Source organism: Gopherus flavomarginatus, chromosome 1 (assembly GCF_025201925.1).
Source record: "Gopherus flavomarginatus isolate rGopFla2 chromosome 1, rGopFla2.mat.asm, whole genome shotgun sequence".
Lineage (NCBI taxonomy): Eukaryota > Metazoa > Chordata > Testudines > Testudinidae > Gopherus > Gopherus flavomarginatus.
In genome coordinates, this window is record NC_066617.1 from 202,373,824 (window position 1) to 202,387,254 (window position 13,431).

The following is a 13,431-nucleotide window of genomic DNA, read 5'->3' on the forward strand; positions in this document are numbered from 1 at the left end:
ACTAAGTATATGTAGCATTCTACTTTGAGAGTCCACTTCACTAAAACACGAGTGCAAAATGTCTCATCTCTATGACAAAATAGGAATATATTCTCTTCCAGAACGAAGTAAAGACATGGTGATGCTATTAAATGGTACTTTGAGTTACTTAGTTTTCAGTTTTTGTTTACCTGCATTTTCCCCGCATTTAATGCTGAAACTGTATATGTGCCAGAAGATTTAAAAAACAATAATTTTAATTGTGTGAGTACAAGTATTCCATTAATGTAGCTGAAGCATTCATTTATTTTTATTTTGTGAAACATCATGATTTTCTAATGTGGAGGGGAAGGGTCCAAAATCACATCTTGGATTTTTCACAGAGCAATCAATATTTTCATCACTCTTTAGAATTAGGCATTTCCTGTATTATTCTCATCATCAGCAATAATAATTTTCATTTATTTAGCACCTTTACTCCCTAATAATTCTAACACTGTTTATGAACTGAAAGAAAAACTACCCGTTTAGGTGTCACTTCACTCTTCATATGTGAAACAAGGATCCAGTCTCAAAATTTTAAATAACATCTTCTCGATTTTAGTTCAGAGACTGTATCTTTAGAGTTTTAATTTTAATACCAGCTAAGGAAAGAAAATTGAAATAGTGTTTGGTGCTCAATGTTCACAAAACCTACAGTAATTGTTTCTGTGGAATAGGACCATGTATGCGTATTGGGCTTTATCACTTCCTAATCGTAAAATGCTTCTTTTTCTTTAAGACCACTCCTATCGTAAAACCAGCACCAAAAAATCAGGTAACATTGACAAAGGAGTTCCCTGTCTCATCTGGGTCTCAACACAGGAAAAAGGAAGCTGACAGTGTCTATGGAGAATGGGTTCCAGTTGAGAAAAGTAAAGAAGAAAGTAAAGATGATGTTTTCCCCAAACCAGCTCTTGCACAGGTAGGGAAGGGAAATAACACATCTTATTTTACAAAAAGAAAGCTGTTACCTGCTCGCTCTGGGATCTAGTTGTAATCTTTGTAAAGAAATTGTTAATATCGGTAGTATTTGCCCTTTTAATGACTAAATCAGCTAACCTATTTTGGCTTTTGGAGATAGGCTGTTCATATGAGTGCTAATTATTGCAGGATATAGTCAGCCATGGTATTTCCGTCTGTCCACGGGTGACCTCTTAGTTTCTGTGAAATTTAATCTTTCATTTCAAAATAAAACTAAGCTTCTAGCCCTTGTCATTGCCAAGAAAACATTCCAAGCTTAGTCTTCCTGAACCAGAGAACCTAAAACAATAGTTAACAATGGCCTACCAATGTTAAATCAACATCAACTTGAAATGTAATCACTTTAAAAAATGATTTGAAAGTAGTTTCCAGTACTACATATATATACCTGACTGTGTCTGCCCATTTCTGTAGTTTTACAATCACATTTTCCTAAATATTTGTCTTCTCTCTTGTTTTTTATGTAAAACCCACAAAATGTAAAGGAGAAATTGACTATGTATAAAGTGGTGCTGTCAAATACACAAAATAAACGAAGTGGAAAAAATAGAATAGTGAAATAGTCAAAATTTTCTTTAATCACTTTCAGTCAAAGTATTATTTTGTGTTTCTTGTAAATATAGTAGGCAAAACAAATATTTCACCTGCAAGTGTTGGTTTTTTCTTTTTAAAAACAAAAACCTGTAACATTTATTTTTTAATGCCAGAACTCTGTTAGCTGGCTGTTTCTTACTGAATTAATATATTTTTAAATTTGACAAGTTCAGTATTAAAGAACTATGTGTGAAGAGCTTCATTGAATGTATTTTAGTACTGGTTCAGAATTACATTGAAATGCAGTTGTTTTTTACTATTTATTAATTTAGGAAGTATTAAGAGGTTTAGAATCCTTACCATGTAAATATTGGAAGCAAAAGAATAATCATTACAACAGTGAGCTTTTGTTTAAAGAGACATTATACCGGAATATAAACATCAGATCTCTATTTAGGAGGACTTGCCCATATTACAGAGTGATCATCATTACAATACCTATGACATTTTGTTTTTAGTTATTTTATTTAATTGAATGAAATCTCCGATTATACATATTTAACATACCAGGATGTCTATCAAATGTAAATATTCAAAAAAATTGAACAGGTGTGGTGGGGTTTTTTGCAGGTCAATGTACTTTGTCTGAGTATTGAATAAAAGGTAACTAAACATCTAAGTATCTATTTGTCCTCTGTCTATTTTGCTGAGTACATAACTGGTGTGTTAATTTTTCTATAATAACCGCCTTCCTTATTTTTGAGACATTCCTCTACAGTTGGACTATTTTTTTTTTCCAATGAGAGTCTGTCAGTAACTGAAGAGCTACTAGTAGATGAGAGATTAATTCTTCATTACTTTTTGTGTGATCATTTCCTCTAGGAATCCACATGAGGATTACCAAAGGATCATTTGGTAATAAATATCCAAAAATATTTGGTGATGGATTACATCCCAGTATTCGCTGATCAGTGTTCATGTGCCCCATATATGCATAAAATCTCTTTGTTCACTATTTCTCCCAACATTTGTTCCCATTCAAGTGTGTGTGTGTGTGTGTGTGTGTGTGTGTGTGTGTGTGTGTGTGTGTGTGTGTGTGTGTGTGTGTGTAAATAACCTGACTGGCGTGAGGTATCACTGAAACAATATCTTAAAGTAATTTTCTTTTATTGTGCTACAGTCTGAAGTTGTTGGTACACTTTTCCAGACCAAACATCATTCCTCTGGTATAATTTTTCTATCAAGGTCCTTTTCCTAGCATGTCATATATGGACATTTTTTGTTAGGAAACTTGTCTGCAAAGATTTAATTAGTTATAACCTATTTGTTTCCTAATTAACCAGATGCCACCACTTCTATTAAAGTTAGGTTTCTGTATAAAACAATTTTTCTAAAGAGTTGAAAGAAATATAATGTCTAACGAAAAAGTACTGTTACCATGGAAGAATGGCCAGTTAAAGTTAATTTTCCTCTCTAAGTTAGAAAAGTTTCTTTACTCAGTAGCTGGTCAACCATATATATTCCATTCATGTCCCAATTTTTAAAGCTCTCTGGTTTGTAATTTGGGTTAATATCTCGATTATTTGCAGTGGGTATCATTTGGCAAAGTAAAAGATCTTTTATACCTAGTTCAATTGCTGATCTGTAGAGTAGCCTTACTATAGGATGTGTATAAATTTCTGGAGGGTGTGATTTTTTTTATTTTTTTAATTCATGGTAGCCTAGTGATGCACACACCACCACAATGTTCTTGCTCCGTAAAGTGTTAGGATGAGTTAAAGTGCCTCCTGTCCACTACTACTTTGGGCTGGCTGGCTTGATAGTGCCATAGAATATTTGGAACCAGCTAGTCCATCCTATTTTAATGAGCTTGTGCAAAGTATCTTCACTTTCTTTTGGTCTTATTCCAATAAAATCCTCTGTATTCCTGCTAGTTTTATTTGGAATCATCAAAGAAATATTTTGAAACAAGAAGCGTATCCTTGGCAAAATGTTAATTTTGACCCTAGCTGTTCTTCCCAATCAAAAAAATTGCATACTTCCATTGCATGCCATTTGCTGAAGTAGTGTTTGACATTCAAATCATAGAATTCTTCGAGACTATTTAACACTTGAATTCCCAGGTGTCTTCTAGAATTTATTGCCCATTTGTACCCAAATGTTTTCTGGAGGAATAGCTTTTCAGAGCTGGACAAATTTATAGCTAGGTTTTTGGATTTGGCAGGATTTACTTCAAATCTAACCCAAAGTCATAGATTTATTTTTTTTTTTAAGACATGAATTTTAGGGAAATATTTGGTTTATATAAAAATATTACATTATCTGTATTTAAAGCTGTTTTCTGATGTGTTCCTGCAAATTTTATTCCTGTGATAGATTCCTTGTTCCTCATCATTGTGTGAAAGGCTCCATGACCAGCACAAAAAGTAAAGGAGGCAATGAACATCCCTGCCTAGTCCCTCTGTGTAATTCAAACACGAGATTTAACCCCAGTAACTCTCACAGCTGCTTTGGGGTTGGTGTCAAGAGTAGTTTTTTCCATTTAAGGAACTGGGGCCAGTGCACCTACGGAACAGGGTTTGAAATGGAAAGCTCCACTCTGTTCTATCAACAGCCTTCCCTGCATCAAGGGATGATGATTTAAAAAAAAAAAAAAAAGGATCTTTTCGTGATCTGGTATGGTGGATGATCCCAAGAACTCGCTGAATACTGTCTGACATTTGTCTATCCTTAGTGTATCCATTTTGATCTGGATTTACATAAGCTGAGAGCATGGACTCCAATCAGTTAACTAGTATTTTTACTAAATTTTTGTCATGATTCAACAGTGATGTGGGCTTATAAGAGCTGCTTAAGGTAAGGTCTTTTCTAGCTTTAGGGAGAATAACCACAGTAGCTTCTTTAATAGGTTGTGGAAGTTTATCCTTTAACAAAATAGCATTGAAGGTACCTCTCAAGGGACCCACTAATATCTCCTTAAATAAAGTAGAATCCCACTTATCTGACCCTCCATTACCTGGATCTCTGTATTAACCAAACAACTGGCGCGCACAAGTCCAGGAGTGGGCGATCTCTCTTGTGGCCACTACACGGTGCTGCAGCCCCGCACTTTCCCATTCTCCCAATTATCTGATCTGGCTCCAGTCCCAATTAGATAAACTGGGTTGTGCTGTACCTTGTAAAATTATTAGGGAAAGCCATCAGATCCTGGAGTTTTACTATTTTTCATGACTTGCTTTTGCTGCTCAGATTTTTTCTTTTTGTTTCTTTAGATAAAGTTTATAGTTTTTGTTTATCTTTGGCAAGCCTGCTACTTCCAGATATTTTTGAATAACTTTAAAGCTTGGAGGATCTGAGGTAAGAAGATTTTATAATAAAAAGCAAAATTAGCACATAGTTACACTCCCTGATTAAATATCTTTTTTCTGATTGGTTTTTAATTGGTGGAACAATTTATTGCTCTTAAATCCTTTTTAGCTTTCAAGCCAATAGCCTATCAGTTTTATTTCCTTTTTCAGAAACTGTTTGCTTTGTATACCTAAGGGGCATCTGTCATCAACACATTCAATTTCCACATATTTGTTAATTGTTCATACACCTTTTTGGAACCTGTGTTTTTTATGAAGGTCTTGGAGCCTTTTTATCTCCTGTTTTAGTTCTGCCTTTTCTTGAGCTCTTTCTTTTTTTCAGCTGAGAGGCTGTGCATATCAGTTAGCCCCTAACCAGTGCCTTACATGCTTCCCAAAGAAGGCCTCTTTTTATATTGTCTATATCATTTATTTATACATCTTGAAGAAGCAAGCAGTTCATTTTCCAAAAGATTAATGTTTCGGACCCACACCAGCTATCAAATATTGCTTCCATTGGTGCATGATCTGACCTAATGGTGCCAGTTTCTTGATCTTGTCAGCTTCATTAAGGATTTAGAGATTGACATTAAATCTAGTCTAGCATATAACTGATATGTGTATGAATAACAGTGTAATGTCTTTCACCTTGTTGCAGTTCTGCTTCCCTATCATATCTGTCCCAGAAAGGATTAATGTATAATTTCCCCTTCCCCAAAGTGTTGCAGTATTTTAAAGAAGTCCTTAAAAAAGGTTTTGGGTTTTTTTTTTGCTTTCGATTGGGAGCATACACTAAGCCCATTGTTATTAATAACACAACAATTGTGCCCTTCAACAAGATAAGCCATCCCTCCTCCTTAAATTGATTATTAATCTGAAATATACATGGTTAGCAAATACTATACCCACTTCCCCTCCCCCCCCCCTTCTTTGGCTGAAGCAGAAAATGTTGGCTGAAACCAATTACCTTGCATGTCCATAATTTTCCCCTCCTGAAAGTGAGTTTCGTGAAATAGAAAATAATCTGAGTAGTTTTTGTTTTTAAATTCTTCCAGGGCTTTTTACCTTTTAATCACACAATTTAGCCTTTTGACATTCAGAGACATTACTTCCAAAGAGAGAACCATTTTTCTGATAATTCCCCTCATTTCCCTTAGTTTAAAAATAAAATACCAACAGAGCTTATAATCAGCCACCAAATGGCTGCTTTGCTGATCCTAAATCCTCATACTCTCCCCATGAACACTTGGATTACTTCTCTTCAATCCAGAGGGGAGGTACTTCTGCTCTTAGGGGTAGATTACCATCTGATCATTTGAGTTACATGGGGAATTTATACAGAACCCTGCCGAAGGTTCCTCCCATCCCCTCTCTATTTGCTCCAGTCTCCACCATACCTGGGACCTCCCTTCCTACTGCCCCTTATTGACCTTTATTTTCTCTGCTTTTTAAAATAAAGAACACAGCAATCACAGAGTTATGATCACCCCAGTTGAAGCACATTTCATGCTGTTCCTCTTCTAACATAAACATAGTTTACAACAGTTAATTCTTGGTGACTCCCAAGAAATCCCTTGTAGGTTATTCATCAGGTATCTGTGTTCTCCTGTTCAGCTTCAATTCTGTCATTGCAATGTTCTCTAGAGGCCCTTCTCTTTTCTTTTCCTATCCTCCTTTTTTGGGTTTCATCATCATGTCACTATTCTTCTAGCATTTTATCCTTGATTTCTACTTCTGGAGTATCTGCTTGTGTGTCTGAGATTTGGAGCTCTATTCCATATGAGTAAATCCCTCCCCCTCCTTGTTTAAAGTCTCTTACTGTGTTTTGCAAGTTGAAAGAGAATTTAAATGGAAATCCTCATCTATAGCAAATATCTTCCTGTGTGAGTGTTGGTGTAATTTCTCACAGTGCTTTCTTCTTTTTTAAGGTTGGGGCAGAAAGGTTATGGAAAAGTTGCAGCTTGTGGCATTTGAGTATGAGCTTTGAATGCTCCCTTGCTTTTTTCCTAATTAAGTCTTTCTGCAGATATAATGAAATTTCACAATTAGATCTCTGGGTCTGTTACTGTTAGGCTCAGTTGGGGGCAGCATTGCTGTATGTGCTCTCTCTACTTTCACCCCTTGCAGAGAGCTGAGATTTAACAAATCCACAGTTGCAGTGTTTAGATATTGGCTGCCTCTTTCAGTGTTTTCAGGCAGTCCCTTAATTCTGAGATTATTTCTTTTCACTCTGTTTCCTGTATTATCCAATTTAAGCTGCCCATCTCTGTCCCCCTCCCAGCCCCCCATCAGTGCCATGAAGCTCTGCAGCTCTGTCTGTCACTTGCTTCTCTTAGGCTAGCCTCTAGCATAGTGACTCTATCTCCCAAGTCAGTAACTTCCTATTTTACTGTAAGAAGCTTGCTCCTCAGATCCTCTCTCATGGTCTTAATCTCAGAAATCAATTTGCAGATGTCTACCTTGGTAGCCATTTGATTCTCTTCAGTCCTGACATTTCTGTCTGATTTGGCTGCTGGGTGCTTACTATTTAAATGTTCAGGTTTTGTTTTGTTTTTGAGAACCCATCTTCTGCAACCCCATGCTCTGTTTTTTTGTGTGTTTCGTAGGTTTAGAAGGTTGTTGGAGGCAGATTACTTTGCTGTCCCCTCAGAAGTCAGTCCATTTTAGTCCACCCCACCTGCTGGTCTCCTAATTTTTTTCTTTTAAGGGGAGGGTGTCCCTTCATCCCACCTGCCTAAGAATTGCTTGCATACCTATCAAAACAAAAAAACATACCTGGCTTCACTTTGAGATAGAACCATGCTCTGGGCCATCCCAGTGCATTTTGTATCTGAATGATTTCTTTGTTAGATTATACAGTTCTTAGAGCCAGGACCATATTTTCTTCTATGCATTGTGCTATACCAAGTACACTATTATTGGAGCTTAATTAATAGATCTAACAAATGCGAATTGGTCCCATTCGTCTCACTGAATTATTAACTGTGAAACCTAATGGTGACCATTCAGATATCAGTCCACATTGGCCTCAGGAATCAGAGGACCATGCCTATTTTGTGGGGGACATTTTTTAATTTACTGCACTAGCTTCAGAATAAGCTGTCAAAATTGCCCCCTGTAACTAGTTTACTTCTGACCATTTTAGCAGAAGTATCCAACTAATGTAATTATTCAGTATGGTTGGAGATGGGAGAAAAAAAATATGGTTGTTAGCCTTCTCCCAGCTTCAGGATTTCTCTGGAAAAGATGAATGCTGGTGGAGAGAGAAGAGTAGACTCTCTATGTACTAAAGATGCTGAGCCTATTGAGAAGTTTAGTGGCAGCTGGCCAGGGAAGCATATGGAGGGAGTTTCATTCTGCAGTGAACTCTACAAGTCTGAAAATGTTTACTGATTTACTTTTTTGTTGTAGATTTGTAAACTGAGAGGTACCTATCTCGTATTCTGCACACACCCCCTAATTAAAAACATAATCTTTGCAGCCAGTGTAACACAAAATCCAGCAGCATCCCCACAAAATATAGTTTGGCATATCCATCTGCCAAAATAGTCCTCAGTGCCGTAAGATTTTGTATCATTTTTGTGGGGACAGCATTAGTGTTGAAATTCAGAAATGGAGAGCAAGAGTTCTTCTACAGAGGATAAAATGTTGAAATTCATGTTATTGTTTAGTCAAGTAAAACGGTATCTTTCCTTACTCCAAGCATTTTCCAAGATCCAAAGCTACACAGAGTAATGCAAACCACTACTGTCTCAAATATGGTGACCAACCATGAGGGAGAATTCTTTCTAAGTAGGGAGTCTGCTAATAGGCCTTGATCTAGCAAAGCACTTAGTTAAAAGGTACACATGTACTTATGTGACTAGTCCTACTGACTTGAGTGAGCTATTCACATGCGTAAGTGCATTGCTGGACTGGGGCTTTAGAAAGGAAGATAAATTTTGGTGAGTAGAATAATCTTAAAATTTTAAGAGGCTCTGTTAACACAAAAAAGTATATGTTGTACACAAATTTATTAACACCTTACGTTATTATTACTGGAATTTGTTTTAATTAACTTTGTCACTGTTTATGCTGCTTGTTTATGTTCTGCAGTTCTCTGCATAACACAGGAATTCCTTTACCGGTCCATCTAGTCCACTATCTGACTGGCCAGTACCAAATGCACAATTATGGAATAACGTACCCATATGGAAAGATTACTCCTAATCACAGACAATGAATGGTTGTCGTCTTTTCCCCATAAACATGAAGGTTTATATCCCATGTATAAAAATTAGTTACCCTGTTTTATGTAATTCTAGATGTTCTCATTTTTCTCATTTCTAGTCTTTTTTTTTCAAATCCTTGGTTTTAATTATTTTCAGTGTCAGTGAGCGGTCAGTTAATTGTGTCTGTGTAAAATATATATTCACTAGTTTTAAATTAATTTCCTTTCAATTTTATTGGATACTGTCTTATATTATGTGAGAGGCTAAATAGGAACACCCAGTTTACCTTGTCTGTACCATTCATTGTACTGATTATTTCTGTCATGTCTCCTCTCTAAAGTAAACAGACCCAGTCTTTTCAATCTCTCTCATTCAGAAGTCTCCATACCAGTCACCTGTCCCTGGACCTTTGTTTCTCTCTTTTTTGAGATATGGTGATCCAAAATGAACACAGTATTCTAAGTGAGAGTGTACCACTAAAGAATATGATTGCTTTATACTGCTCTTATTTTCTATCCCGTACTTGTACCTCTTAACACTTTTGTTTTTGTTTTTGACCACTGATGTGCATTGAGCAGAGGTTTGCCTGGAGCTGTTCCAGTTGGTTCACCCATGTCTCTTTCCTGAGAGTTTCAAGAACTCACTAATGTCTGACAGAAGTTCAGATTCCTCTTCTATTAAAAGGCATTTTGGTTCACCTATTTTTGCATTTAAGTTACTTGCATTTGTGTATAGAAATTTATAATTTATTTTTGTCCTGTATTCGTATTTAACTCCTTAGTCTGATGTTATTTTCCAGAATTTGATTTCAGAAGTTCCACTGTAACTTTTATCCTGTTCTTCACCTGATACCGAGAGAGATTTAAATTCTAAGTAAATGTCTTTATCCTGAGTGTCCCAACTGCATGCATTGTATTTCCACTAGTGCCTATGAATTTTTAGAGGGGATTATTAAATAATTGTCTGTGCCAGCAATCAGGTTCTACTTTGGTTAATTGTATTTTATTTTTAGGTGCTCAGTACAGCAAAGTCTAGGTTTCACACTTCAGGGAGAATATGTAAAAAGAGATGTAATTGAAATTTAAGAAAAAAATTCCTGTGATCTTCAATTTTATAAAAGTTTGATTTTACAAAATTTAATTTGGGGCATATTTAAGTTACCTGTATGCTTTCAAAGTGAATTAACTTCCAAAGACGATACCAGAATTTGGACTGCTGTGTCTGAATGTGATATTGGTTTGTACTGATTTTTTTAATATGGTGAGATCAGCCATTTGCTACCACCTCTTTGCTTCAGATTAAGTGGTAGGAAACAGCAGTGTGTCATGGTTACCCAGCAATAGGCCAGTCCCAAACCACTCTTCTTCACTGTGAAATTGATATCTACGTGGCCTGCCCTCTTAAAATTGCATTCCTGTTTTTGTTCAGTAGTGTGTTTTGGATGCCTTTGGGTTTTAGGTACACCCCAGAATAATTTTGCATTATCTGGAGCAGCATGTCCTTTGAAGTCCTACTGCAGCTAGGAGGGAAGAATTCTGAAACAGGTTTAAGAATTAAAGGTGCTTGTAGTCTGTGAATGAGCAGAAATAAGTACATCCTTTTGAAGAAATTAGAAGCAAGTGATTGAGAGAGAAAGAGAAGAGGTCTTAAGTAGATGAATTAGACTAAATCCAGGTTGATAAAATGCATGTGATACAAGTATGAAAAGTTGCACTACATTGGAGAAATACCAGTGTGTATTAAAACATGAATCCTAACAGGAACTGCTCTTTATAAAGAAATTCTGCTTATGTTTCTGTGGGACCTGACCTTTTACATTTAATTAATTATTCTGCATTCTAGTATTTGACAATATTAAATATATTTATAGAACTTAAAAAAATATTTTTCAGTTTTATACATCTGGAACATTTGCTCTATTTCTCTTTGTTGAAAATAAATATAAAATTGAAGCTTACTAGGCTAGTGATTGTTGACCAATTTATGAACATGCTGGAACTGCAAAAAGTAATACCACTGTATTGTACTTTATCCCTACACAATTTCTATTAATTTTATAAAACTCAGATTATACATGTTTAAGAAGCAATTGTTAGATTAACTTTTTTTTGTAGAATCTGTTTTCCATTTCAATTTACTACTTTCAACACAACTTTTGTAGCATATCTCCTTATTTTACAATAAATGCTTCTAGAGCAAGAACACATTATTACAGTCAATCTGTTTTAAAAAATAAATAAGCTGTATTTCTTCCTAGACTGTGGACATCTCTACAGCAATGAATGAACGAACAATGGCTCAGAAGAGGCTTACAGAAAATACATTTGACTTAGAGGCCATGTGCTTGTTAAATCGTGCACAGGAACAGGTGGGTTCCACTCTGTTTTTTCTTTATCAAAGTTTTTTGAAGTCAGTGAAAAATGATGCTAAGTTTTTTTAGATCAGGCCGCTTTCTCTATATAAATACCCAAATATGGATTTTAAGAGTCTGACTTTAGGTACTCAGATTTGAAAATTTTAGTTTAAATTTTTACCACAGAGTATTTATTGTTGGTGATACTTAAGCCGGAAGTAAACCAACTTGATTTTCAGGCCTGGTCTACACTATGCGTTTAAACCAATTTTAGCAGCGTTAAACCGATTTAACGCTGTACCCGTCCATACTACGAGGTTCTTTATATCGATATAAAAGGCTCTTTATATCGGTTTCTGTACTCCTGCCCGACGAGAGGAGTAGTGCTAAAATCGGTATTACCATATCGGATTAGGGTTAGTGTGGCCACAAATCGACGGTATTGGCCTTCAGGCGGTATCCCACAGTGCACCACTGTGACTGCTCTGGACAGCAATCTCAGCTCGGATGCAGTGGCCAGGGAAACAGGAAAAGCCCTGTGAAATTTTGATTTTCATTTCCTGTTTGCCCAGCGTGGAGCTCTGATCAGCACGGGTGGCAATGCAGTCCCAAATCCAAAAAGAGCTCCAGCATGGACCGTACGGGAGATACTGAATCTGATCGCTGTATGGGGAAACAAATCTGTTCTATCAGAGCTCCGTTACAGAAGACGAAATGCCAAAACGTTTGAAAAAAAAATCTCCAGGCTACACAGTGCTGCGTGACAAGCGTAACGGGAAGCCAGAGACTCAAACGGACGCTCATGGAGGGAGGGAGGGGGTACTGAGGACTCCAGCTATCCCACAGTCCACAGCAGTCTCCGAAAAGTATTTGCATTCTTGGCTGAGCTCCCAATGCCTTTAGGGTCAAACACATTGTCCGGCATGGTTCAGGGAATAGCTCGTCAATTTACTCCCTTCCCCCCCCCCCCACACGTGAAAGAAAAGGGAAAGAAATAGTTTCTTGACTTTTTTCAGTGTCACCCTATGTCTACTGAATGCTGCTGGTAGATGCGATGCTGCAACAGTGAAGAGCGGTATCCGCTCCTCTCCCCTCCCTGGTGGCAGACGGTACAATATGACTGCTATCCGTCGTCACTATCAGCCCATGAGTGCTCCTGGCTTGCCTCAGGTGAGGTCGGCTGGGTGCGCCTGGGTAAAAATAGGAATGATTCCTGGTCATTCCCAGTAGATGGGACAGAACGGCTGGTAACCGTCCTCATCATAGCAACTGGGGGCTGAGCTCCATCAGCCCCCTCCCTTTCCTGTGTAAAGAAAAGATTCTGTACTGCCTGGACTATCATAGTAGCGGGATGCTGGGCTCCTCTCCTCCGCACCGCTTAATGTCCTGCCTGGACTGTCATAGCAGCGGGAGGCTGCCTCCCCCTCATTTTATCTCACTAACAAGTCACTGTTTCTTATTCCTGCATTCTTTATAACTTCATGACACAAATGGAGGGGACACAGCCATGGTAGCCCAGGAAGGTTGGGGGAGGAAGGAAGCAACGGGTGGGGTTGTTGCAGGGGCACCCCCCGTGAATGGCATGCAGCTCATCATTTCTGCGGGATCTGACACGGAGCAGCTGTACTCTCTGATACACTGCTTCTCTAGTACACTTGCCCCAAATTCTAGGCAGGACTGACTCTATTTTTAGAAACCGTAAAGGAGGGATTGACTCGGGGAGTCATTCCCAATTTTGCTTTTGCGCCCCTGGCCGACCTCAGCCAGGGGCACCCATGATAGCAGCAGACAGCACAGAAAGACAAATAACCGTCATCTCATTGCCAAATTATCCTGGCAGCAGACGGTACAGAACGACTGGTAACCATCTCTGCTATCATGGAAAAGCAAATGAATGCTGCTGTGTAGCGCTGGAGTATCGCCTCTGTCCGCAGCATCCAGTACACATAAGGTGACTGTAAAAATAAAATAAATAAAAAAAAAG

The 13,431-nt window shown here is 37.5% G+C and overlaps 1 protein-coding gene across 50 annotated transcripts in view; it reads left to right on the forward strand.

The window, feature by feature from the left end:
• Window positions 1-13,431, forward strand: part of SON (SON DNA and RNA binding protein) — a 68,786-nt gene that overhangs the window by 31,408 nt on the left and 23,947 nt on the right. For all 50 annotated transcript variants that reach the window (XM_050928730.1, XM_050928729.1, XM_050928727.1 and 47 more), the window contains 2 exons: window positions 761-943; window positions 11,352-11,462. In XM_050928730.1, coding sequence (XP_050784687.1) covers window positions 761-943; window positions 11,352-11,462 — 294 coding nt within the window. The remainder of the gene's footprint in view (window positions 1-760; window positions 944-11,351; window positions 11,463-13,431) is intronic.